This window comes from Sceloporus undulatus, chromosome 2 (genome assembly GCF_019175285.1).
Source record: "Sceloporus undulatus isolate JIND9_A2432 ecotype Alabama chromosome 2, SceUnd_v1.1, whole genome shotgun sequence".
NCBI lineage: Eukaryota > Metazoa > Chordata > Lepidosauria > Squamata > Phrynosomatidae > Sceloporus > Sceloporus undulatus.
This window is the reverse complement of record NC_056523.1, coordinates 168,436,772-168,461,499: the sequence shown is the minus strand read 5'-3', so window position 1 is coordinate 168,461,499 and position 24,728 is coordinate 168,436,772. Positions and strand designations below refer to the sequence as shown.

Sequence of the window (24,728 nt, the reverse complement as noted above, 5' to 3'; positions counted from 1 at the left end):
TGAATTTCAGAGGGCGTTTTAAAGGCAAGGAATCCTGGGAAATGTTTTCACTGCCTCTCTCTGAACCATAGCTTACTTGTTGTTTGTAGTTTTGTGCCTTCAAGTCATTTCAGACCTATGGCGACCCTATCATGGGGTTTTCTTGGCAAGAGTTGTTTGGGGGAGGTTTGCCATTGCCTCCGAGGCTGAGAAAGTGTGACTTGCCCAAGTGGTTTCATGACCCAGCTGGGAATCAAACCTGGTCTCCAGAGTCGTGGCGCAACATTCAAACCACACTCCTGCCTCTCAAGATGGCCTACAGCACCTAGTATTCCCTGGCAGTCTCCTTTCTGGCGCATTAACACTGTGGCAATAGTGCAGTTTGACACCACTTTAAGTGCTGTAGGCCCATCTTACGGATGCCTTGGATTAGTAGTTTTGCAATGTCTCTAGCCTTCCTTGTCAAAGAGTGCTGCTGGTGCCTCTTTACAAAACTACAAATCCCAGGATTCTGTACAGTGGAGCCATGGTGGTTTAAAATGGTGTCAAGCTGCATTATTTCTACAGTGTACTGTAGATGCACCCTGGAGAACTAACCAAGCCAAGCCCTGCTTAGCTTCCACAATCAAGGCAGGATTGATTGTTGCATGGACTGGGATAGCCTCCGCATTGCAGAAACAATCCAGTGTGACACAGCTTTAACTGCCATGGCTCCATGCTACAGGATCCTGGGATTTGCAGTTTGCTGTGGCACCAGAGCCCTCTGACAGACGTCCCACAAAACTACAGATCCCAGAATTCCATAGCATGGAGCCAGGGCAGTTAGAGCAGTGCCACACTGAGTTACTTCCGCAGTGCGGATGCAGCCTGTGACTCTGTAAGTCAGAAACCTCAGCAGAAACAAGCATCACAACACAACACGGCCATTTTCCAGGAGATTGTGAGGCTTTTTGTGATATCAATCGTTATTTGGTTTTTTAATGTATGTTTATTGTTGTAAGGCGCCTCAATCCCATTGGAGAGAGGCGGGATATAAATAAATTTTATAGTTGTTATTATTATTGGGCAGAAATGACTTGAAGGCACACAACAACAACAACAACAACAACAACAAAGCTTTAGAATGACAGAGTTGGAAAAAGAGAAAACAACCTATTAATCTTCAATTAACTGCAGACACAACCCTTGAACCTTTTCAAAAGAGCTCAGCTCACAAAGCTACTAATAATAGTAATAATAATATCAACAACAACAACAATCCCCATGGAGTCCTTTACTCCGGAATAAAGACCCTTAAACCGCAGCTGCTGAGCCCCAGTTTGTACGCACCCCAGCCATCTTGCCTCCCTTTGGACTCAGTCAGCAACAGAACCAGAGTAGCTTTTTCGCGCCTCTTGAAATCAAAATGGCGCCCAAGCCCCGCCCCCTCAGCTCCTTAAAAGGGCCACGGCCCCCGAAGGTAGGCTTTACTTCGAAAGCTCTAAAGCAGTGGTCCCCCCGAACCAAACAGTGTGCTCTTTTAAAGGATTTTTTTGGGACTTCAACTCCCAGAATCTCAACCTATTGGCCAACATGGCTGAGGCTTCTGGGAGCTGAAGTCCAAAAAAATCTCTTGTAGGGCACACAGTTTGGGGACCGCTGCTGAGACTCTAAGCATCTGGAACTTCAATTTAATATTGTTCCCTAATAAGTAATCCTGTATATTAAATAAATAAGAATAAATAAATAAATAAATAAATAAATAATCCTATATATTAAATAGTAAATAAATAAACAATAATATATAATAAACAATAAATAATAAATAATCCTGTATATTAAATAAATAAGAATAAATAATATTAAATAAATAATGAATAATCCTGTATATTAAACAATAAATAAATAAATAATAATAAATAATAAATAATCCTGTATACCGGTAGTTGTTTTATTGCCTCTGTCCGATTGTTTCTTTTATATTGCATTGAAAATTAGCAAAAGAAGATGGAAGTATAAGCTTTCCCATAATAAACTGGCACTACAACTTCTTTTGCTCAGTTTATCTGTTTTATATTGTATTATAATGTGTGTATGTATGGGGGGTGTTGTTGTTGTTGTTTACTACCTAAATAATTTGTTTTATAGCTGTATAGTTTTCATTTTATTATTCCAAACTGTGCCCTTTAAGAGATTTTGGACTTCAGTTCCCAGAAGCCTCAGCCATGTTGGATAATAGTGTAGGATTCTGGGAGCTGAAGTCCCAAGTCCCTTGAAGGGCACAGTTTGGGGTCCACTGTGATTTCCAAACTCTGGTCCTCTGGTCCTCCAGGTTTTTGGGCTTCAACTCCCAGAAGCCTCAGCCGTATTGGCCAACAGTCTGGGATTCTGGGAGCTGATGTCCAAAATCTCTCTCTCTCTCTCTCTCCCCCCCCCCCCCCCCACCAACTACAAATGCCAGGACTGTGTAGGATAGGGTCATTGTGGCAGTTAAAGAGGGGTCAAACCGCTTTAATTATGCGGTGTGGACGCACCATTAAGGTATAAATTGAATGGATGGATACATAAATACAGTGGGATCCCCCAGTGCTGCAAAGTGGGCTTGTTGCACTCAGACAGACACAGAAAGCGAATGAAAAACAAGGCTAAAGACCCTTGTTGAGTTGTTGTGTTTCTACCGTTTTTGCTCAATTTGCCACAGATCCCCCAAAGGAGACAGGAAACTGCAGCCCGCGATTCGCTCAATAATTTCTATCTCTATGGAATGCAGTGGCTTAGTGGTTAAGACGCCAGTTCTGGTGATCGTCTTACAGCGGGCAGGGGCACAACTTCTGGCTTTGCGGCAGCAGGTCGATACAGGCCTATGCACAGTCAGAGGACACGCGTGCGCATGTGCCCTCAACTCACCTGTAGACTTATAATGACCCCATGAATTTCATGGACTCTTTAAAGAGAGGAGCAATCAGATGTATATTTCCGAGTATATATGCACCGCCATTTTTGTTGCCATTGTCCTTTGAAAGCATTTTAGGTTCCTTAATTACATGCCCCTAAGTTTTATCCTAGATTTATCCACATGTCATATCAAAATCCATAATTTTGGCCCCAAAACCTTCCCTCGACTTATACATGAGGTAGACTTATAGTCGAGTTTAAATGGTAAATGCACCTGAGGAAGTAGACTTTAGTCTAGGAAAGCTCCTGTTGCCAACTTCTTTCTTTAGTTGGTCTCAAAGGTGCTACAAGATCTCTACATGGAAAGTTTTGTGTTGTTATCAGCCCTCCAACGGGAGAAAGAGAGGCACATGGACAAAAGCCACAGAGGATGCTAGGCTATCAAAAAAGCAATAAAGAACAGCTGAAATTCATGACAAGGAAGCAGCTATTCACAAGTCTGTGTTTTACTTAAATACCAAATGAAAATACAGGCATACCTCACGGCTGCTGCCACACTGCAAAAATAAAGCAGTTTGACACCTCTTTAACATCCAGGACTCAATGTGATGGAGTTCTGGAAACTATAGTTTGTTGTGGCATCAGACCTGTCCAATAGGGAAGGCTAAATAGCTCACAAAACTACAGATCTTGAAATTCCATAGAAGTGAGTCACGGCAGTTAAAGTTGTGTCAAACTGCTTCATTTCTGCAGTGTGGCAATGGCAGCAGCTTCAGTTAAGAAAACCTCTGACAAAGCATCTTCTTTTAAGGAAATCTTTTTTACACTCATCCAGGAACCCTTTTTTCTTCATTGTTTTCTGTCTAGCTGGAATTTTTTCAGCAGCATTGGAATTGGAAGGATGGTGAAGAAGGGCTGGAGAAACACAGATTTTTGAATCCACTAAAATGGTGAAGGGTCTGAAAACCATGCCCTATGAAGAATGATTTAGGGAACTGAGTATGTTTAGCCTGGCAAAGAGACAGGTGATATGATAGCCCTATTTAAATATTTGAAGGGATGTCATATAGGGGATGGAGCATGCTTGTTTTCTGTTGCTCCAGAGAATGGGACCCAGAGCAATGGATGCAAGCTACAGGAAAAGAGATTCCACCTCAACATTAGGAGGAACTTCCTGACAAACTTCCAGAGCTGTTTGACAGTGGAACACACTCCCTCAGAGCGTGGAGTCTCCTTCCTTGGAGGTCTTTAAACGGAAGCTGGATGGCCATCTGTCAGGGATGTTTTGATTGAGAGTTCCTGCATGGCAGGGGGATTGGACTGGATGGCCCTTGTGGTCGCTTTCAACTCTATGATTCTATGATTCTAAGTATGTCTGCAGTAAACAGTACAGTAAAGCTTGAGTTGGAAATAATGGGATTCTGATTGTTCTGCAGTTCAGGATACTTGCCTGCAACAGGCAAGGTAAACAGCAACTGCTTCCAGAACCCCTTATTGAGTATATATGAACAGCAAAGGGGTGAGCAGATAAAGTTGCCTCACCATCTCTACCTCCAGCATGTTTTTAAAAAATCCAAAAAACACATGGATCTATAAGTTTCACCACCAAAATGGAAGTTGTAAGAAAACTGGAGACCATGAAAGAAACTGTCATTCCTGGATGCATTTTGTAAGAAGTCTTCATTGTAATCCTTAGAAGGTTCAAAATGTGTTTATTTCCTTATGAGAGGCTTACCTGACCTGATTGTTTCATTTTATCTGTGTATCATGTTAGTTTTGGATAAAAAAGTTGCTGTAACCTGTTGGTGTAGGAACCTGCCCCTATTCTTTCCATGTCATTTCTGTTTTAGGTACCAAATCGTCTGTTAAAGAAGTAATGCCCAGGAACATATCTACTTCATGATATATCTATACTGATTTCAATTAACCCAGCCAGGTGTCTCTCTGTAAAATTAGCATATTATTCACATTCATAAATTGCATGATGTACATTTTTCTTTCTTTATGAAGAGCACACTCCCCAAAACATTAGATTTGGGGGCATCTTATTGTATATAAAAGGAAAATCTTTCTAACCCTCACATAGAAGACCACACTTATAATAAGGAACAGCTACCAGCCCTGTAAGGGACACACTTTCTGCCCTTCAAAAGACATCCCTTACAACAAGGGTAACCTGACAACCTTATTATATAGTGATCTTAAATGTGGGAATAAGTGTTCCATTATGTAGCAATTTTGGGCAATTCAAGCTATTTTTGGGCAATGAGGTGCCAGTTTGAACGCAATTCGCATTCACGTAAATTCTCTGAACTAGCGAATTCATGTGAATGCATTCTGGCCCCACTTTCTTTTCATTTGAAATTAAGAAGTTTATCGCACTGGGTTCTCGGCCCGGCCCAGCAGGAAACGGAAATGAGTGGGGGACGGATTTTACTGCACACACCCGTCCCTCACTCATTCCGTTCCCCCTCTCTTCCCTGCCCCTTCCGTTCCAGAGGGGACGCTTTTTGAGAACTGTTCAGAACAGTTCTCAAAAATTTCCCCCTCTGGAACCGATTAAGAACGGAAGAGAGGGGGAACGGAACGAATGAGGGACGGATGCGTGCGGTAAAATCCGTCCCCCACTCGTTCCGCACTCGGCCCTGCTCCTTCCGTTTCGTTCTCAGAACGGGTGGAAGGAACGCAGTGCGATAAAGTTCTAAGAGAAATTCCTCTTGTGTGATAAACTCTAGGAGAGGAGGTCCACAGCTGGAATTCACAGACTGATGAACAGAACAGGCAAACTAGGCTGTACATAATCTTAGGTCCAGAACACACTGCAGAAATAATCCAGTTTGAGACTGCTTTAATTGCCCTGGCTCAGTGCTAGAGAATCCTGAGAATTGTAGTTTATTGTGGCCCCAGAGCTCTCTGGCAGAGAAGGCTAAATGTTTCACAAAACTACAGTTCCCAGAATTCACTAGCATTGAGCCAGGGCAGTTAAAGCGGTCTCAAGCTGGATTATTTCTGCAGTGTGTTTTGGACCATAGAAGAAAGGTGGGGAACATGTGGGCCATCACACGTTGAAATGGAACATTTGTCATCCCTTCCATTGGCAATGCAGCCATAGACATAGTCATATGGTCTTCACGCTATCATTAAATAATGTTCTGAAGACACAAAATTCTATTGGTGAGGCTAAATTAAGCATCCTTGGATGGAAAACAGTAGGTGTTTCTTCATGTTTTATAGCATATATTGTGAATTTACACATTGAGGATGTGGGCATGGAAGAGTCTTTGGACTATGACCGACATGCCTATTCACATACAAACTATGCAAATGTTCGCTCCAGTACACAACAGGGAATGCTGCTTTCACAGTGGATGGATTGTATAGCCAGTCTAGGGTACATTGTTGATATTTCCTCTTCTTCAATCATATCCCAAAGTGGTTTGTTCCTCCATGAAAATGCAGATGCAAAAATTGTTGAAAAGAGTTGGCAGGATTACTGTGCATACTCATGTATAAGTCTAGAAATTTTAATAAAACAACTGACCCCAAAACAACCAAATTGACTTATCCATGGGTCAATGTATGTACTGTACTTTAACTGTTTTTTAAAAGGTATCATTCCCTGGTGAAAGTGAAGAGTGTAAACTGTCCTGGAAGCACTGACCCTGCCTCTGCTCTCTCATCCATCTAGTCTTTAGTGTGAGCCCAAACAGTTATGCCTGATGGAATTTTGTAAGCTCTTTGGGATCATATTCTTTTGCTTTATCCTTTACATTCTTTGTTACATGTCCCTAAGTTTTACCCTTGATTTATCCACAGGTCGTATCAAAATCTATAATTCTGGCCCCTTGATTTATATATGAGGTCAACTTATGTTGAGTATATATGGTAAAATTGTATTTAAAATCTTGGTGCATTCAGAGCTCTTTTCCTGGATCAAAAAGACAGTAAGACAGGTACCAGGTAAACCACTTGAGGTGCCATAAGCAAGGAAAGTCCTCTTTCTGGTAGCTAGCTACTTCTCTGCCCATGTCCACTGGAGACTGTAATGTACTGAGAGGTACCTATGGAGACAGGCTGCCCTTCAAATACTTAACATAGGTCAGTGGTGAGGCCTGTTGCATTCGTCTCCAGTGTATACACACACTTTAAGCATCACAGAAGGGGTCTTGTGATAATAACACTCAAGACCTCCACATTCTTTGGAAGGAAGAAATGCTTAGAGAAGTGTTTTCTCTAGGAATTTCTAGGTCATCTAGCACAACTATTGGCAAAAATTGGCCAGAGTCACACTGGCAGACCTAGAGATTGCTAGAGAGAACATATTAATCAAATCCATAAATAATCAAATCCACAAAAGTCAAAGCTGCAAACGTGGAGCATACAATAAACAGAAAACCTATTTTCTACTTGCAGCTTCCTCTAGTAGATCTTAGAAAATTAAGTTTTGTGAAGCTAAAGAGAAATGTAGTTTGGAGGCTGATAGCTCACCCTGAAAAGTGAAAACTACTTCAGGACAAGGGAGCAATGGATCTAGAACCACTTTGGAAATAGGCAGGAGGAGTAAGGTAAGGTTGAATAGACTTTGGTTGTTGTTAACTGCCCTCAGGTCAACACAGACTTATGGCGACCCTATGGATGAGACATTAAAATAAAGGCACGTTGTTGTTCTCTGAGTGGGATCTGACATTTAATGGGGAAGGTGCGGGTCCTCTGGCTTTTGAAGCCATGTATGAATCTCAACAAGAATCAAACACAACAAAATATAGGCCCATCCACACCACTTATCACGGTGACAGTAACCATGAGCAGAAAAATATTGGGGGGGGGGATACTTTATGGTATAATGATTAAGAAGAAACTAAGGTTTTGTCATGCTTTCAAGAAAAGTGTACAACATTACGACATGGTGATCTGTTACATTCAGTATTTTTACAGCCTTTCCAGCAGTAAGAAAGCCAGGGTGGTGTAGTGGTTAGGATTTTGGAGTAGAATCCTGGAGACCAGGGTTTCAGTCCCTGCTTGGCCATGGAAACCTTCTGGGTAACCTTGGGCAAGTGACATTCTCTCAGCCTCAGAGAAGGCAAACCTCCTCCGAATAAATCTTGTCAGGAAAACCCCATTATATGGTTGCCATAAGTCAGAAACAACTTGAATCCAAGCAACAAATGTGAAAAGGGCACTAAGATGTTCTGTAGTCCAGGAAATAATCATAACTGACAAAGCAATTGGCTAATAGAAATACGTAGAGTTCCTATTTGAGGACACGAGAATGGAAGTAATGTTTTCAGTTACTTGGTTTTTGCCATAATTGTTAGGCATGTGTAGAATGAGTTCTTGGATCTCAGGGTTTGACCTACAGTTTCAGGCTTTGCATTTGAGGTTTTGATTTCATTTGTCAATCAAATGAAAAGTCTACATTACATTTGAATATACAGTACATCCAAGTCAAAGTGGCTTCCTTTTCCCATCCTGTTCTCTGTGCAAAGGGTTACTGTTAGTACCTTAGAGACTGAGAGAAATAAATTTGTAGCATAAGCTTTTGTACACTCAGGATATCCTTTTGCATACTGGTGCAGACTAACATGGCTGTCTTGAATTCTGTTCTTTTATTAGTGATATTCATGCAGTCTGGACTGGGATTTATCTATGTGTCCCTTGTGAAAATACTTTTGACTTCAATACCTTGTTTTAACGGTGCCTTTTAACTCTGCCTCCCCATCATGACGATTATCAGGAGGGGAAACCCTCTGTAGAATAAGACTAATATGCTCTTCTGTGTCCTACAATTGCCAAGTGGATGCTTCTGGGAAGCTGAAAGGTAAGATGTAAAGGCAACATTCTCCTCTAACTGCTGCAATTGCTACTGATAGGCATAATGTCTCTGGAACCTAGAGGCAGCATATAGCTGTTGATAGATACAGCATAATAATGTATGTATCTGTTCAGAAGTCATTGGAGCTTACTCCCAGCTAATTGTATAGGCTCCTGAAAATGCTATAGTAGCGCAATTTAGGGATGGAAAGGATATTTGAAAAGTGGTCAAAAACAACTTTCTCAATTGTCAAGAATGCTTGCATAATGAAGTTCTTTACAGTTCAGGACTTATTCTCCATGAAATTTGCACTTTTTTTGTGCAGAAAACATCACCTTTTTGCATTGAAAATATTATTTTTGTGCAATACTGTTTTCAGTCTCTGTGTATGCATGTGTGTGCATGCACAGACATGTGGATTTTGCACATTAAAAGTCCACAATTATGAATAATGTTCAAAAACTTCAGTTTTCAAATACTTTCTCATAGTGGGAAGAAAACTACTACAATTATTCATTGCTTCCTTCAAGAATGAAATTACTGGGGAAATTACATCCCTAGTGCAATCTGATGTATTATTATGTTGATGTATTATTATGTTGAAAATATTATCTTGAAAACACTGTTCTCTCAATCTTGCAGTCCTAAAGTTCAATTGGCAGGTGGCATTCGTTCTTTAGGCAGATCAATGCTTGTGTGACTGAAGACTGAATATACAAAATCCAGGATTATTTTCTTTCAGTATCCCATTAATCTCACAACATATCTCATCCATGTAAAAGCATTTTTGTAACCATGTCAAGCTATAAGATTTCCCAGACAGAGTTGTTACCAAAAATAAATTGTAGGATTTAATCAAAGAAAGAAATTCCAACACAAAATCAAAAGAAGTTCTTTATACCTGTGAAAGAGAAAGTTAAACCGTTCATTGAAAAGGCCAACCCATCCTGCTATTATCCTGCAGAAAAATTAATAACAAGGAGCAAGAAGGAAATAATTGGCATCTCATGCACAATCTGGATGGGTCTATTTTTTTTTTTATTTCAGTGTGAATCCAGGAAAGTTAGCAGGGTGATCTAGTATCATCCCATTGGGTCTAGTCAACTGACAACTGGATTCACACTAGTTTTGTAGCAGTGGTCATTGATCCTTCTAATCATAACATTGGCTTCATCCAGTTTCAGTTATTTTAGCACCAAATGTAGCCCACTGAATCAGAGTGACTCCAGTTTCAAATTAGTTAGACCTCTACTAGACCAAAAGAAACAAGCCTATTGTAAAGGAGAGAGTCTAGAGGCATAAGTGAAATAATGTTGGTTTATAACCCATCTGGACTCATGATGGATATAGTGGATCTTGGTAGCGTGACTCCATGCTGTGAATCCAATGATGGGGCTTTGAATTTCCACTAGTTTTTACTATAACAGAAGTGAGGCTTCAAAAATAAATTCACATCATATATCTGAAGAAAAATGATCCACCCCTAAATATGTCAACACTGCAGAAATAAACATGCTCCAAATATTGGTTCAGGTAGAAAAACCTACAATCCCACTGCTCACTATTACTATTTCCCTCTGTCTTTTGAAATCATCACCAGTTCTCACTCCCAGTCCCAGTAGTTCTTATCTGGGCAGACCTTACAAAGTACAGTTCCACTGGGAACCTTTTGTCTAATAGACTAGTCTCTATGACTACAGAGCATAAGATGACTACAGAGCATAAGTACTGCCACACTGAGTAAAACCAAAGGTCCATTTACCCCCCCCCCCCAAAAAAAAAATGACAAAAGCTTTGCTGGGTTAACTGAAGGGTTTGTGCCATCAGTTTTATGTTTCCAAAATGCATCGGTCTAGTTAGCTTCTGGGAAATCCATAAGCAAGGCACAAAGGTATCACTCCTTCACCATAAAAGCAGATGTTCAGAGACATGCTTCCTCTCCAAAGATGGCAGTTCCATTGAGTTATTCCATCTCTGGGAATGTGCCCAACCTTATTTTAAAACCATCATCAGAATCATTTTTGTGGTACTAAATCCCTTTAATTAAATTGTCTGAAGGATTTTTGTCTGTCCTGAATCTACTAGTCTCTAGTTTCATTGTATGACCCCAGGTTATGGCATTACAAGGAAGATACATTTTCTTTCTGTGCATTTCCCCCACACGATTCATCAGCCTCTTCCATTCTGGTGCTCTTTGTGTGAGTAAATCTACATCAGTCATGGGCAAGGTGGCTAGGAGGCTGGTACCATGGTGGCGAGGATTGATGAAAAGTACCAGCTTGGAGAAAACTGCTATATCATTATTTTGTTAATCCTTTTTTCTAAAATGTCCCAAGATTTAGATATTGTTTGCTGAGAATATGCTTCAGCTCTTTTTGTATCCTGTTTGAGTATATGGTTTCATGATGGATTTATATAAGGGAATTTCTCATTTATTTCTACCTTCTGGTTCCTGTTCTATAATAGAATAATATCACCTTATCTCAAACTGTTAAATTTACTAAAGAGCCTTTATCCTACCACAAGATTTTATCTTCAGATTTGTCTTATCTGCACTTGTTTTGATACTCTTAAAGAATTCTAATATGATGAGGCAAGATTTAACTTTGTAAAAGCCTTGCTGATTCTTCTCTATAACTGACCATTCTAGTAGTTTAATGTTTTCAAATAATTTGTCTATTAGCCTAAATTAGGCTAGGAACCAAAACACAGTGGTTCTAAATAAAATGCAAGGATGGGAGCAAGAGCCAACAATCCTAAATTAGGCTAATAAACCTATAGTTTTTCAGGCTCTTTTATCCCCACTTTTTCCTGGAATGCCTGGCTTCAACCAGCTTATGAAAGCAGTAGTGAATTAGAAGGCCAGCCAAGAACTTTTCCAGCTTCTGGCAAAAGAGAAAGAAATTGATCTACTTGATATAAAAGTATGCTTTGGTAAGGGGGCCCATTTTACTGACTAGATGCAAATTTTGTTAGAGGACCAAAATTCACATTTCAGATATTTCAAATGGGGACGTAATGTTTTTAGTTGCTGGATCTGGGTAGATAAGAAAAAGGCAAATTTGAAATATGTTGAAAAGTAGGGAGGTTTTAAGCCTGGCCCAGAATTCAGATATCATCCTAACATCATCTCATCCCACTTTGAGCACTGGGTCAGGTTATTAGGGTGAGTGAAGGAGATAAAAGAATATCTCATAGAAGAAAGACAACACACACAAATTAGATACATAAATACATTAATACAAAGTCAAGAACTATTATTCCGAAGAACCAGAAATGGCTCTGAGGCTCACTTAATGAGGAAATCTTTGTCATGGTTGGTCTCCAGCTGCCATTTTAAATCTCTGACAATATCCCAGAGTGCCCAAAGTTCCAGGGCGCTGAGGAAAATGTACCATAGTAAGACATTCCCCATTTCATTTGCCTACTCCAGGAGGGCCAGGTTTGGTATTACTAGCGGGCCCAGTATCAGCATCCAATAGACTCAGGCAGCTGCCAGAGTTTTTGTGTACAAATACATTCTGCCAAGATGACACCTCTGCTGCCTGCACCCCCGCCATCAGGACTCCTCCTCACCCGCTGTCCAGCACTGCTACTAATGCCTTGTACCAGTTGGTCACCATGAAATCATTGGTCACTCATCTTGAACATGTCTGTCCAGTAATGGTATTGTTTTGAGGGTACTGGCTCTTTGTCAAGGGCCCACTGAAGCCTGACACCAGTCTAGGTCATATACGTTGGCCACCAAATTGTCATGCAATAAAGGCTTCCCAAGCCTGGGACCTCACAAAACATAATATTGGACTCCTCTAGCACTGAGGATGCAAAAGAAAGAAGGTGACCGTAGCTCTCATTGGGACAGCCAAATGGCACTGAAGATGCAGGATATAGATGTTAAAAATAAAACATTTTTTTAACTTTTGTAAACCACGTTGAGTCTCAAGGCTGGGGAAAAAGGTGGGATATAAATAAATATAATAATAGTTTTTTAAAAAACAGTTTAGAGCAGAGCTTAGTAGTGCTGTTTCTTAGGACTGTTGGCACTTGCTCCCATCCTTACATTTTACTTAGAGCCACTGGACTTTGACTCCTAGCTCTAGTCTATAAATCAAAAATGATTTTTTTAAAAAACTGGAAGCCTACTTCAGCCTACATTTTAAAAATGGCCATACTGTACCTGCAAATGTTTCCCTCTTCCCTGGGCCAGATCAAGATATGGTGGAGCTGTGGGCAAAATATGTTGAAGCTAGAAGGGGGCAACCAAAATGGTGAAAGGTCTGGAACCCATGCCCTATGAGGAATGGCTTAGGGAGCTGGTTATGTTTTGCCTGGAGAAGAGAAGGTTAAGGGGCGCACGATAGCCCTCTTTAAATATTTGAAGGGATTACATATTAAGGATGGAGCAAGCTTGTTTTCTGCAGCTCCAGAGAATAGCACACAGAGGAATCGATTCCAGGTACAGGAAAATAAATTCTATGTAAACATTAGGAAGAACTTCCTGACAGTAAAAGCTGTTGGACAATGGAACATGCTGCTTCAAAGGGTGGTAAGGTCTCCTTCTTAGAGGTTTTTAAACAAAGGCCAGATGGGCATTTGTCACGGGTGCTTTGATTGTGTATCCTGCAGGGCAGGTGGTTAAACTGGATAGCGCTTCTGCTACTCTATGATTCTTTTAAATGGGTCCTCTCCACTCTCTGTAGGCCCTGAGGGGCTAACTCCATGACAGGAACAATGCTGGGCGGTTGGGTCACTGAGCCACCAGTTTGATATCCGACAACACACTAGAGCAACATTACATTGGGGCATGGTAGAAAATTAAAATGATGGCTACAGCTAGCTATGCCATGATCCTCAAGATAAGGGCAAATGAAAAAATGAAGGGGAATTCAGTGTAGGCATTAGTAGCTGGCCCTTGTAGCTGACCTCCTCCTCATCCCAATAATTCTCTCATTTACATACACACAACAGATATGCAAGTATACAAACACTATTCTCACATGTGGACAAAGAGCCCCTTGTCTCCCTCCTCTGCCACCCATGAACATGTATACCTGTCTGTTTCTACACTCCTCCAAGGAGGAAGATTCTCTATTGAGAGTGGCTAGGAAAGGGCCATGCAATCTTTTCACCACTGCTGTTCCTCCCCATCCAGTTGCCCCCAGCCCACCTGTGAGTCAAGCTTCTATCTACCTTGCTAGCACAGCCCACAGAGATGGGGCTGGATGATTAGGAGCAACAGAGAGAAAGAAGAGACCATTGACAAACTATGGAGGAGTCTGATTTGGTCTTCCAGTCCTGTCCTAAATAAAATAATGCCTCCAACATTAGTAGCAGAACACAATGTCAGTCATGAGCAGGTTGTAGATCACTGAGATGCAACAGATGACAGTGGTAGGTGAGAGGAAGGGAATACAGGAAGCTGTCCAAAGGCTTCCTTTACAATGTAAAATTTACAGACATGTGCATACGTGTGCATGCATGCACACGCACACACCACCTAACTAACTGCCAAGGACTTTACATGTATAATTACACACAGAGGCAGAGCTCCAAAGTTTCCCAGGGATTTAAATGGGAAGATCAGGTGGAATTATTACAACGTCCCCTCCATAAAACTGTGTCCAAGATTTCTCACTGCAAAAGAAATTACTTAAAAATTCAGGCAATAACATCATTTCCCTCCACTACCCACCCCATCCATTCTCCCCCATCTTTTGTCCCATGTTTGTTGTAGGATTTTTTCTTGCTTTTGTTTTTGGAGAGAGAGACAGACTGAATGACAAACTGTCCCTTCAAATCTGTGTCTCCTAAGAGACCACTGCCTACCGGTCAGGAGCAATAACAGTCTGTATACTGGGCCAGTTGTTTCTGCCCCTTCTTTCCCCAAAGAAAGGGCATGTGTATCCTGTGGTTTTTGTCACTCAGAGGCCAGTGTTTATAGCGCTTGTGTTGTCAGCTCAACAGGTTCTCCAGGAGGTTCTGGGGGCACACTGGTTTCAACTGGCTGTTCACCTTTGAGGATAGACAAGCGCTCTGAGACCCCACGCATCCGGGGGAAGAGGATGAAGTCATACAAGAAGCCACCCAGCACACCACCAATGACTGGTCCGACCCAGTACACCTAGAAAGGAGAGAAAGAAGCACATGAGTGAAGCAGTGAGATACTGTTGGGTGAGCAGGTCTTAGAAATAGTACTGCACACACAACGTTTCAGAATCACATTTGTTTTTAAATTACAAAAGTAGTGAATTGGCAGAATTAAGATTAGTCAGCACTGCTCTGGACTTCAGGAAATGAACCTGGAAAAACAACTGTAGGCTTTTAGAGATGGACAGCTCCTAGTGCTACCTGTCAGTGGGCATCAGACAGCCATTCCCAATTTTTCTCTCCCTGTGGTAAGAAAACTGATAGAAAAAGTGATGGGAAAAGCTGGAGTGGTCCCAAATGGAGGAGAGCATTGTCTGCATCCTTGATAAATACTGTGTCTCAGCTAGGGCAATTGCACAGTAAAAATCTCATGTGGAAGTAATTTAGCACAGTAAAGAGAGAGGTTCAGCACAGACCTCTCCCTGCTGTGCTACTTTACTACATAAAGCAAGCCTTTTGTATTTGATTTTGTAGTGTCTGTAACCAGCATTCTACCAGCCAGGTTGGTTCTACACTGGGCCCTGAACAAAGAGAGCAATTGAAATAATCACTGATGAAAGTCTCCACTTGTATTGCCACATGGTGTTTTCTAATTGCTTCTGTGAGTAGCCCTCCCTCTGGAAATATCCTTTTTGTGATGTGCATATTGTATTCACCATTGGTAAACAGATTCTGTAGGGTTTTAAAAATTGTTTCAAAAGTCTACAATGCTTGAGCATTGGTATGGAAAAAAATGTGTCTTCATATGTATAAATCTTCTCTAATCTCTTTTAAAAGTTACTGTCTGTCACCATCCAAGGGATGTGTTTTGCACCAATATTGCTGCTTTTTCTTCCTTTTCAGTACACTCTTCTCTGTCTTAGAAGGTTCATGTAATTTCTGTGTGGGACAACATTTTGAAAATGTAAAAAGACAAAGAAAAATTACTTCCTACTAAGTGTTCCAGGGTAGGGAAGGAATGTATTCCCATTAAGCATTCCATGAGAAACTTCTTCCCAAGTCTGAATGGGGGATGCATCCCCTGCTTTGGGATATTTTGGCACATAGAACATTAATTAAATTTAATTAGAATTTAATTCTATTTTAATGCATCAGTTTTGTATGTTTTTAATTGTACTGTTCTTTTAAATTGTTGGCCGCTCTGAGTCTTAATTTTGGGCGGAAAGGGGGATACAAATAAATAAACAGTAGTAGTGATGATGATGATGATGATGATGATGATGATGAAAAGGTAGCTGTACACAGTCCACACAGCAAATGGTTGTGGAGAGATTGTAATCTGATGTCAAAGGCTTTCATGGCCAACATCCATAGTTTTTTGTGTTTTTTTTAGGCTATGTGGCCATGTTCTAGAAGAGTTTATTCCTGACATTTCGCCAGCATCTGTGGCTTTGGATTGTAATCTGCTTTGTTATATATAGTATTTTTCCATACTGCACAGTTATAGCACTTTGATACCACTTTAACTGCCATGTCTGCATCATGTGCAATCTGGGTATTTGTAATTTGGTGAGAGGCACTAAAACTCTGACACTAAATTCTAACTATCTCACAAAAGTACAAGATTCCATAGAGAAGAGCCATGGAGGTTAAAGAGGTAACAAAGTGAGATAATTGTGCAATATGAAAGAGATCCATGAAAGATAGCTGTATCTTTCACTGTGTCCAATTCTGGGCACCACAATTCAAGAGCAATATTAAGAAGTTGGAGCATGTCCAGAAGAGGGTGACCAAAATGATGAAAGGTCTGGAATCTATATTCTATGCCAGGTGGCTTAAAGAGCTGGATATGTTTGGCATGGGGAAGACAAGTTTAAGGGGTACACGATAGCCATGTTTAAATATGTGAAAGGATGTCAAATGGAAGAAGAAGCAAGCTTGTTTTCTGCTGCTCGTGAGACCAGGACACAGATCAGTGGGTTCAAAACACAGAAAAAGAGATTCCACATAAACATTAGCAAGATGTTCCTGACTGTAAGAACTGTTAGGCAGTGGAATATACTGATTTGGCATATGGCAGCCTCTCCATCTTTGGTGGTTTTCAAACAGAGGCTGGACGGCCATCTGTCAGGGATGCTTTGACTGTGTCATCCTGCATTGTTGTGGGTTGAACTGAATTGTCCTTGGGATCTCTTCCAACTCTATAATTCTATGAATCTATCTAGTCAACACAGAATGAGAACAGTCAGCCTATGGCTTTTTTTATTATGTTTGTGCCAGCAGCTTTGTTCAAAAAGAAGCCCTGGTGGCACAGTGGTTAAACGCCAGTATTTCAGCCATTCACAGCCACAAGATTGTGAGTTTGATCCCAGGCTGGGGCTCCAGGGCTCACTCAGCCTTGCATCCTTCTGTAGGTCACTAAAATGAGTCCCGACTCCCCAGCTTGTTGGGTGCAATTAGCTTACACACTGTAAACTGCTTAAGGAGTGCTTAAGTGCACTGATTGTTACCCATACTGTTTCATATAAATTTTGGTATAAATGATAACCCTTAATGACCCCTAGATGAACTCTAGTAGCCTGTCCACCATTGCCAGCAAGGCATGAGGACATGTACACACACCCCTGAGGGGCAACCACATTATCATATCTGGGGAAGTCGCATAAGAGGATTATCATATGACCAGGAAGAGCAAATGTTTGCCTTGCCTGAGGCTCTTGCCCCCTCCCAGGGTCTGTTGTCCGAGCAGCTTAAGACCACTAAGACAATCAGACAGGGACATCCAGTTGAAAAGAAAGTAGTTAAACACCTTTGTTCTCACCATCAAGCACCTTTGCCAGAAGCAAGATTTTGCCTATAAATATCATCAGATTTGCCTGTTCACTGGGCCAGTCTGGACTTCAGGGGGAAGCTCTGTCCCCTTGAACCCTGACCTGGCTCCTGGCTCCTGATTCCTGGCCAGTCATTCCATGGCTGAGCCTCATGCCATCCTCATCATATTCCATTTGGATTCCTGGAGGGAGTCTACATTCTGGTACGTATCACCCCAGTGATGCCTAAAATCCTATTCCATGCTAACCTATGCTTTTCCTGAGCCTTGTATGTGTGTGTGTATGCTAGTGAATTGTATGTGTTTTTCCTCTTATAAATAAATTGGTTATTAATTCTAGAAGTCTGTCTCAGCTCCATTTATTGGGACACCCTGGTCTACTCCGTATACATATCGGGAGACGATTCTGCAAGGGCCGTCGTAGCAGGCCCTCCTCTTGCAATATTTGAGCTAAACTACAATAATAAAATTCCCCTAAACGGATCCTTGGCTACACTGATAAGTGGTATAGAAATGTGCATTCTATTGCTATTGCTGTTGCTCAAAATTATTAATTTCCCAGTCTGTTCTCCTGTCAGGTCTTCTGATCTGTTAATGCTATCACTATTTTATCTGTGGTAATAGAGAACTGTAAGGTGCTTTCATATCATCAAAGTTCTAAATGATTCCTTAAAGCAGGCATTATAATTTAACAACTTGTCAGAGACTGAACTTTTTCTATGCAGAAATCTGCCAGCTGTTTTGTCCAGCACTGTGTCAGTTAAATTGGGCAGAGTCATATTGGATTCCTTGCTTTCTGTGTTTGAAGGGACTTCCTCAGAACATATGGCATACTGCCTTGGTGGATTCAGGCTAGATCAGCTTGGTGCTTTCTCCAACAATGTTCAGCTTGACATTTTGTTACACACCTGATTGTGTCAGCCTACTTTCTTACCCCTAAAAACCTCCTCCTTACCCAGTGGTTGACAAAGTTGCGGGTGATGATTGCTGGTGCAAAGGAACGAGCGGGATTCATGCCAGCTCCAGTGTAGTGCATCTGCAAGAGAATAGGGTTAGGTTGGACAAAGTCTTTCTCCCTGGACATCAGGCACCCCTTACTAAAGACATGGTGGGATGTGTGGGACACACCAACATTTCTCCATTTAGAACTCTTGCATCCTAAGCAACCCTTTGCAAATCTGCAGCCACATGGAGGGGCTGTAGACATATAAATTGACAATTCTAATTCACTGTATGAGCTTCACCATTGCTCTTCTGTGTTTTATTCCCAGATGCAGCTATTTCAAAAGGTAAGTTTCAACCCCTTTTGCAAAAGAACTGAATGTGTTTGTTGTTTTGCAAAAAAAATGAAGAATAGCCAGGTACGTTAGTGTTAAATGTATGGAAGGTAATGCTGTGTGGAGCTGATCCTCAAAGCAAGGTAGAATTGGGGCAGTATGTATAGAGATTGTTTAGCCTTGCAGATGTATTATACTGGTGCCATGCCTGCCAAGGGCAGGGATATTTCTTATAAACTGAATCCATTACCCCAAAAAGGTGTCCAAGAGTGAGGGAGAGTCCCACAGCCAGTGCCACAGATCCCATGCGTCCATTACGTCTCTCGTCATAGGTAGCGAAGATGCAGAGGACAAATTGTAGGGTCAGGAAGATCTCCACAATGGTAGCCTGGCCTACATTTACACTGGGATGCATCTGTAGCCAAGGAGACACACACAAGGACAGAACTGTGAGGGAACAACAGAAGCCAACATTTCATTTCATCTCCATCAGAACAGCCTCACTTACATACTGATCTGTACACAGTTTCACCTTGTCAGCACAGCTGTTGAAGGCAATGTTGAAAGTAGTTATTCCATTATTAGCAGATGTTTCTGGAGCTGATTCAAACTTAAATGGGGAGATTTGGGTAAAATATTTAACTACAATTGGCCTTCTTATCCATAGATTCTACAGCCACAGATTGAACCATCCATGGATTTTATTAATTGGAAAAGCAAACCTTGATTGTGTTGTTGTATATAAGGGACACCATTTTACTATGTCATTCAATATAATGGGATTTGAGCATCCTTGGATTTTAGTATCCATGGGAGGTCCAGGAACCAAACCCCATCACATACCAAGGGCCCTTTAGATCAACGTTTGTCACTTAGAATTAGAGGCTGTGCGAGAAACCAGAGTATCTGTCTTCTGTTTTTTCTTAAGCTGTAGAAGAAATGGATGTTTTTGAATGATTTTGGAATAGTAATGCTATGTATGTTATGTTGTAATTGTTGTTTTAATCTAATAAAATTTATTTTAAAAAAAGAATTAGAGGCTGTGCAAAGCTAGGGCCATTCCTACTCTTAGACAGCATCTCCAGTAGTAGAGGATGTTGGGGTGCAGCTGTATTCCCCGACTGTTCCTCCTGAGCTCACCAGCCATTCTCTTCCTTTGGAGGACAGACTGCATTGTGCCACATAAGAGATGTCAAATTTACAGAGATCTGGAAGCCTTTCCCCCATCTTTAGCTACACATCTTTTTTTTTTTTGTTTTGTCCACTGCTGCCTTCAAGATATGGTGGAAGGTGTTACTTCATTGTAATTAGACTGGCCAGCACAAAAACAAAAACTGGAAGGGCCTACTATACCTTTAATAGCTGTGCAAAGAGGGAATTTCAGCAGGTGTTGCTTGTTACCAGCAGAAATTCACTCTGGCAACCCTGAAGTGAGATTTGTCAGACCAGATAGATTCTCTATACGAAGCACAGGCCAGGAGAGGTACCAGCTTGTCTTTGTTTATTGCTGTGTGCCTTCATCTCGGTTCTGACTTATGGCAATCCTAAAGCAAACCTATCATGGGTTTCCTGGGGCTGAGAATGTGCAACTTGCACAAGGTCACCCAGTGCATTTCCACGGCTAAGCAAGGAATCAAACCCCGGTCTCTAGACTAATAGTCCAACGATCAAACCACTACACCACACTGGCTCTCTCATCTTGTAGCCTCAAGCAATAATATATCTCTTTCTAAAAACACCTTCATTTTTTTTTTCTTCCCCTTCCTTTCTCTCCTTTTAAAAAGGCCTTCCTTGGGCAAGGTACAGCAGAAAGGCAAAGAAGAGAAGGAGTTGAGTACAAAGCACCAGAGATAGAGACAGTCCCTAGTATGCTTAGAGGCTAAAGATATCAGGCAGTTTCAGCTCCTGGAGCCTCAACAGACTAGTGAGAAAGGCTGGCGTGGGGGTGGAGTGGGGGCGTGGCACATGCCCAGATGACACAGCGCCAAAGGAGTACCAAAAAGCCACAGCACCAATGGCTATGGCGCCCTTTCCACGGTGCAAAAAGGAGCTGCTTTTTGCTGCTCCTTTTTGCGCTGCGGAAAGGCCAGATTGGGGCTGCGGCATGTAGTTGTTGTGGCCCTGATCTATTCAGCTCCCAAGTTGTCTGGTTCTTATTTCTTCTCTTCTCTTATAAAGGCTTCCAGCTCAGTCTTGCACATTGGTCTAAGCCAGTGGTTCTTACCCTGTGGACCATGGACTCCCAGGAAGCCACAATGTCCTCACAGGGGATCTGTGAAGGCTTGAAGGTTGCTCAGACCACCCCCTCCCAACAGCAGAGTGACCACATGACACGAGCCAAAGTAAAAGCCACCTGGGCCTGCATATTGCCATTCAATCCAATCCAGCTGCAAACCGGTGAGAAAAAGCAGGAGAAAAGTCTTCCCCTCCAGCACCTCTGAGGGAAGGTTGAATGGATGATGCAATTGTGAATGGTTCAGTGCTCAGCAATTATTATTATTACTATTACTATTACTACTATTATTATTATTTACAGTTTTAAATAAATTAGTTAAGTCTTGGGGGTCCACAGCAACAAATTTAAGGGGGACCCTGGTAAAGAAAAGGTTAAGAACAGGGAGTTTATCAGACAAGGGAAATTGGAAGTACAGTATAATCCAATGGCAATCCGAATGCAATCATGGGGTTTCACGTTATTGCGTGATAGACTGCGATACGCAAATTTGGGCAATGGGAAGTCAGTCCGAGCGCAATCATGGGGTTTCACGTTATTGCATGATAGACTACCACACGCAAATTCGGGCAATAGCATGCTATTTTTGGGCAATGGGAAGCCAGTTCGAACGCAATTCGCATTCACGTAAATTTGCTAAACTAGCGAATTCATGTGAATGCATTCTGGCTCCACTTTATTTTCATTCAAAATTAAGAGAAATTCCTCACGTTTGATAAAGTCCATGGTCTAAGCCAGTGGACTGAATACATGGGATCTGAAAGTCTATATAGCAACGCTTCCCAACCTGGGGTGCAAGACGGAATTTGAGGGAGTGCAACAAAAGTGGCTTGTGTAGAGTTATGAGTCATCCATCAATTTTTTCAGAATAAATTAGAATCTAATTGCTCAATTTAGATGTGCATTTTATGTACTGAGCTAAAAGCTTTTTTTTTTAAGTTAAATTTCTTCACCCACAGTATTGCATGTGGTTCAGTCTGAGGTCCAAAAATTGGAAATTAGACTTCTTCATCTTAAAATGTTATATTACTTTTGCAGGGTGTGTGAATGTTAATCAAACATTTCCTAGTGGTGTAGGACATAGAAAAGGTTGGGAACCACTTCTTTACAGGGATCAAGAATATGGGCTGTTGTGTCTCTGGTCCTGACTCTCCAATTTTCATGGGTCATCACCCAAATGGGTGATTTATAGATGAGGTTGACTTATAATCGAGTATATATACTAATTTATGACACTTACTAATTCAGTTGCTCAAAAATGATTTAATACCAACTTGCCTTCAAGCTTCAGGAGTTATATGAATAATCCTGATGTAGATGTAGGCATTATTTGTATATGTCTGTGTATATTTATATCCAGAGATTAAACAAACAAACAAATAAATAAAACTTTAATTTATATCCTGCTTTTTGTTGCCACAATCAAAGCAGTGTACAACCTTTAAAAAATACAATATATATAATTTCTGCCCCCCTTAAAAAAAGATTAAACAATTTTATTCATTAAAATTACAGACAATAAAATCTTAAAACAATAGTACAATAATAGAATAACTGTGGCCAGAGTCTTCACTTATATATGTCTGTGGGGGGAGTGTTACATGGCCGGATTCTATTCCGGGAAGGCCTGCCAGAAGAGACCCGTCTTGACAGCTTTCTTGAAGCTCTCTAGGTTGGTAAGTTGACGGATCTCATCCGGCAGGCCATTCCATAAAGTGGGAGCGGTTGCGGAAAAAGTCCTCTGGGAGGTCGGATTCAGTTGGTAGGCATGAAAAATGTGAGCTACTCTGACCTCCCATATTAACCCAGAAGCCTTTCACTCAGTGCAACTCTGACACAATCAAGAGTAGATATGTTGGAAGCCCCTACAAATGTCTTCTGCCAGTTGGGGAAAACTGTGACTACAGCCTTTCTAATAGCTGTCCATTTGAAATCTACTTTAAATTTCCAGCCAAAGATAGTCCACTACCTTCAGAAGCAGTGTGATCTCATCTCATACAAGCAGTTTCTAAAGTTTGGTGAAATCCCTTCTTGTGTAAATTTGAACCAGTTGCCTTTGGATTTAGCCTTAAGCAAGAGACAACCATTGTTGTAAATGTGACCCTCCTTCAGATATTTTAAGATGGCAATCATATTCCCTCTGAACACATACACTAAGCAAATCCAGCTCCTGTGGCTTTTCCTTAAAAGGCTAGGGCGTGTTACAGACCGCCTAAAAGCGGTGGTCTGCCGGCGCTGCTGGTTGCTCCGCAAGGGAGCCGTAGCAGCCAAACCACGCAGCTCCCACGTGGAGCAAAAAAGAAGCCCCAAAATGGCGCTTCTTCCCGCGGCGCGTCCGACACGTAATAATGGCGGCGCCTGTGTGTATAGGGCGCTGCCATTATTACGCCCCCGTCATGTGCTAGGGGTGAGGTCAGTGTGGACGCTAGGTCCCCAGCCAACCCCTAGCACATGATGGGTGCGCCTCAAGAGCCCGTCTGTAACAGGCCTAGATCTCTCCAGAATCACCCTCATGATAGAATTAATATTTGAACCCAGGTCTCCTGAATCCTAGTCCATGATTAACTACTGAGCTATATGGACCCTCCCTCTGAAATTACTCTAGCAAGTATGCAAGCAATGTGTCACCACAGCATACTATTTCTCTTCTTACCTGGACCAGAATACATCTCACTCATCTTGCCATACCTTGTGGCAGTCCTTGAATTCATTAAGGGGAATGGTACAAGGGGCCACAATCCCACCCTCTGGCTTTCACTAATTTTAGCCACAATCCTCCCCCACCCCCCGCCTTCAATTGCTATCCCAAAAAAGGTCACAGCAAGAGCTGTCACAAAAAGCATTGGGGCCTTGGTTTATTGTCACGTCTTAGTAGATTTTCTGGAAGCCTTACAAGAAATCCTTTTGACATTCATGTCTTTTTACAGATGATTCCAGGGGACCTTTCAAACTATGCAGTTAGAGTGCTACAATTCCACTTTTGCCCTGGACAAAATATATTATTACAAGCCTCTTTCCTTTGCTGGCAGCTTACCTGGAAGCAGTGGAGGGCAACAATCTTATCAATACTGATGCATCATGAGAAATTAAAATGGCTATGTTAGAGCCAACCACCTAGAGTGACACACAGCATTTCAAAATATATTTCCAATCAGAGCTAAATTCAGATATCTCCAAATGAACCACAGTGTCTTCAAGAAACTGCTTCATAACTCTCAGAGCATTTATCAGCTTTTAGCAAAATATATTGTGCCACATTTTGGAAACACTTCATTCATGTTAAGTAGAACAAGGACTGATAACAGTGCTTTGTCTCTCTCCCCTGTTCTTCACTCCAATAATAATGGGAAGTGCAAATCTCGCATTGTTAGCTGTATGAATAAGCAATGCTAATAGACCCAGGATAAAACTCTGCATGCCTTGAATGTGCTTCAAATACATTTGCATCATCAACTCCATCTTTATTTAAGTGCTGGCACGTGTGAGCAGCGGAACTCACCAAGATGAGCAAAGATACAGTTCCATATGTGATTAACAAACATGGAATGCATGAGTGAGAAGGTTCCCAGCTTTGTGCTAAAAAAAGTGTGAATGACCCCTAGCATACTGAGAAACCAGAGTCTGAATCTCCACTTA

General features: G+C 41.5%; 1 protein-coding gene across 1 annotated transcript in view; it reads right to left on the bottom strand.

Annotated features, from left to right (window-relative positions):
- Positions 1-13,059: 13,059 nt before the first annotated feature.
- The window catches only part of LOC121924227 (major intrinsic protein of lens fiber), a 27,383-nt gene continuing 15,714 nt past the window's right edge, over positions 13,060-24,728 (bottom strand). The window contains exons 2-4 of the mRNA XM_042455488.1: positions 19,110-19,274; positions 18,538-18,618; positions 13,060-14,786 (exon numbers count right to left, since the gene is read on the bottom strand). Of these exons, the coding sequence (XP_042311422.1) occupies positions 14,601-14,786; positions 18,538-18,618; positions 19,110-19,274 (432 nt within the window). The 3' untranslated portion in view covers positions 13,060-14,600. The remainder of the gene's footprint in view (positions 14,787-18,537; positions 18,619-19,109; positions 19,275-24,728) is intronic.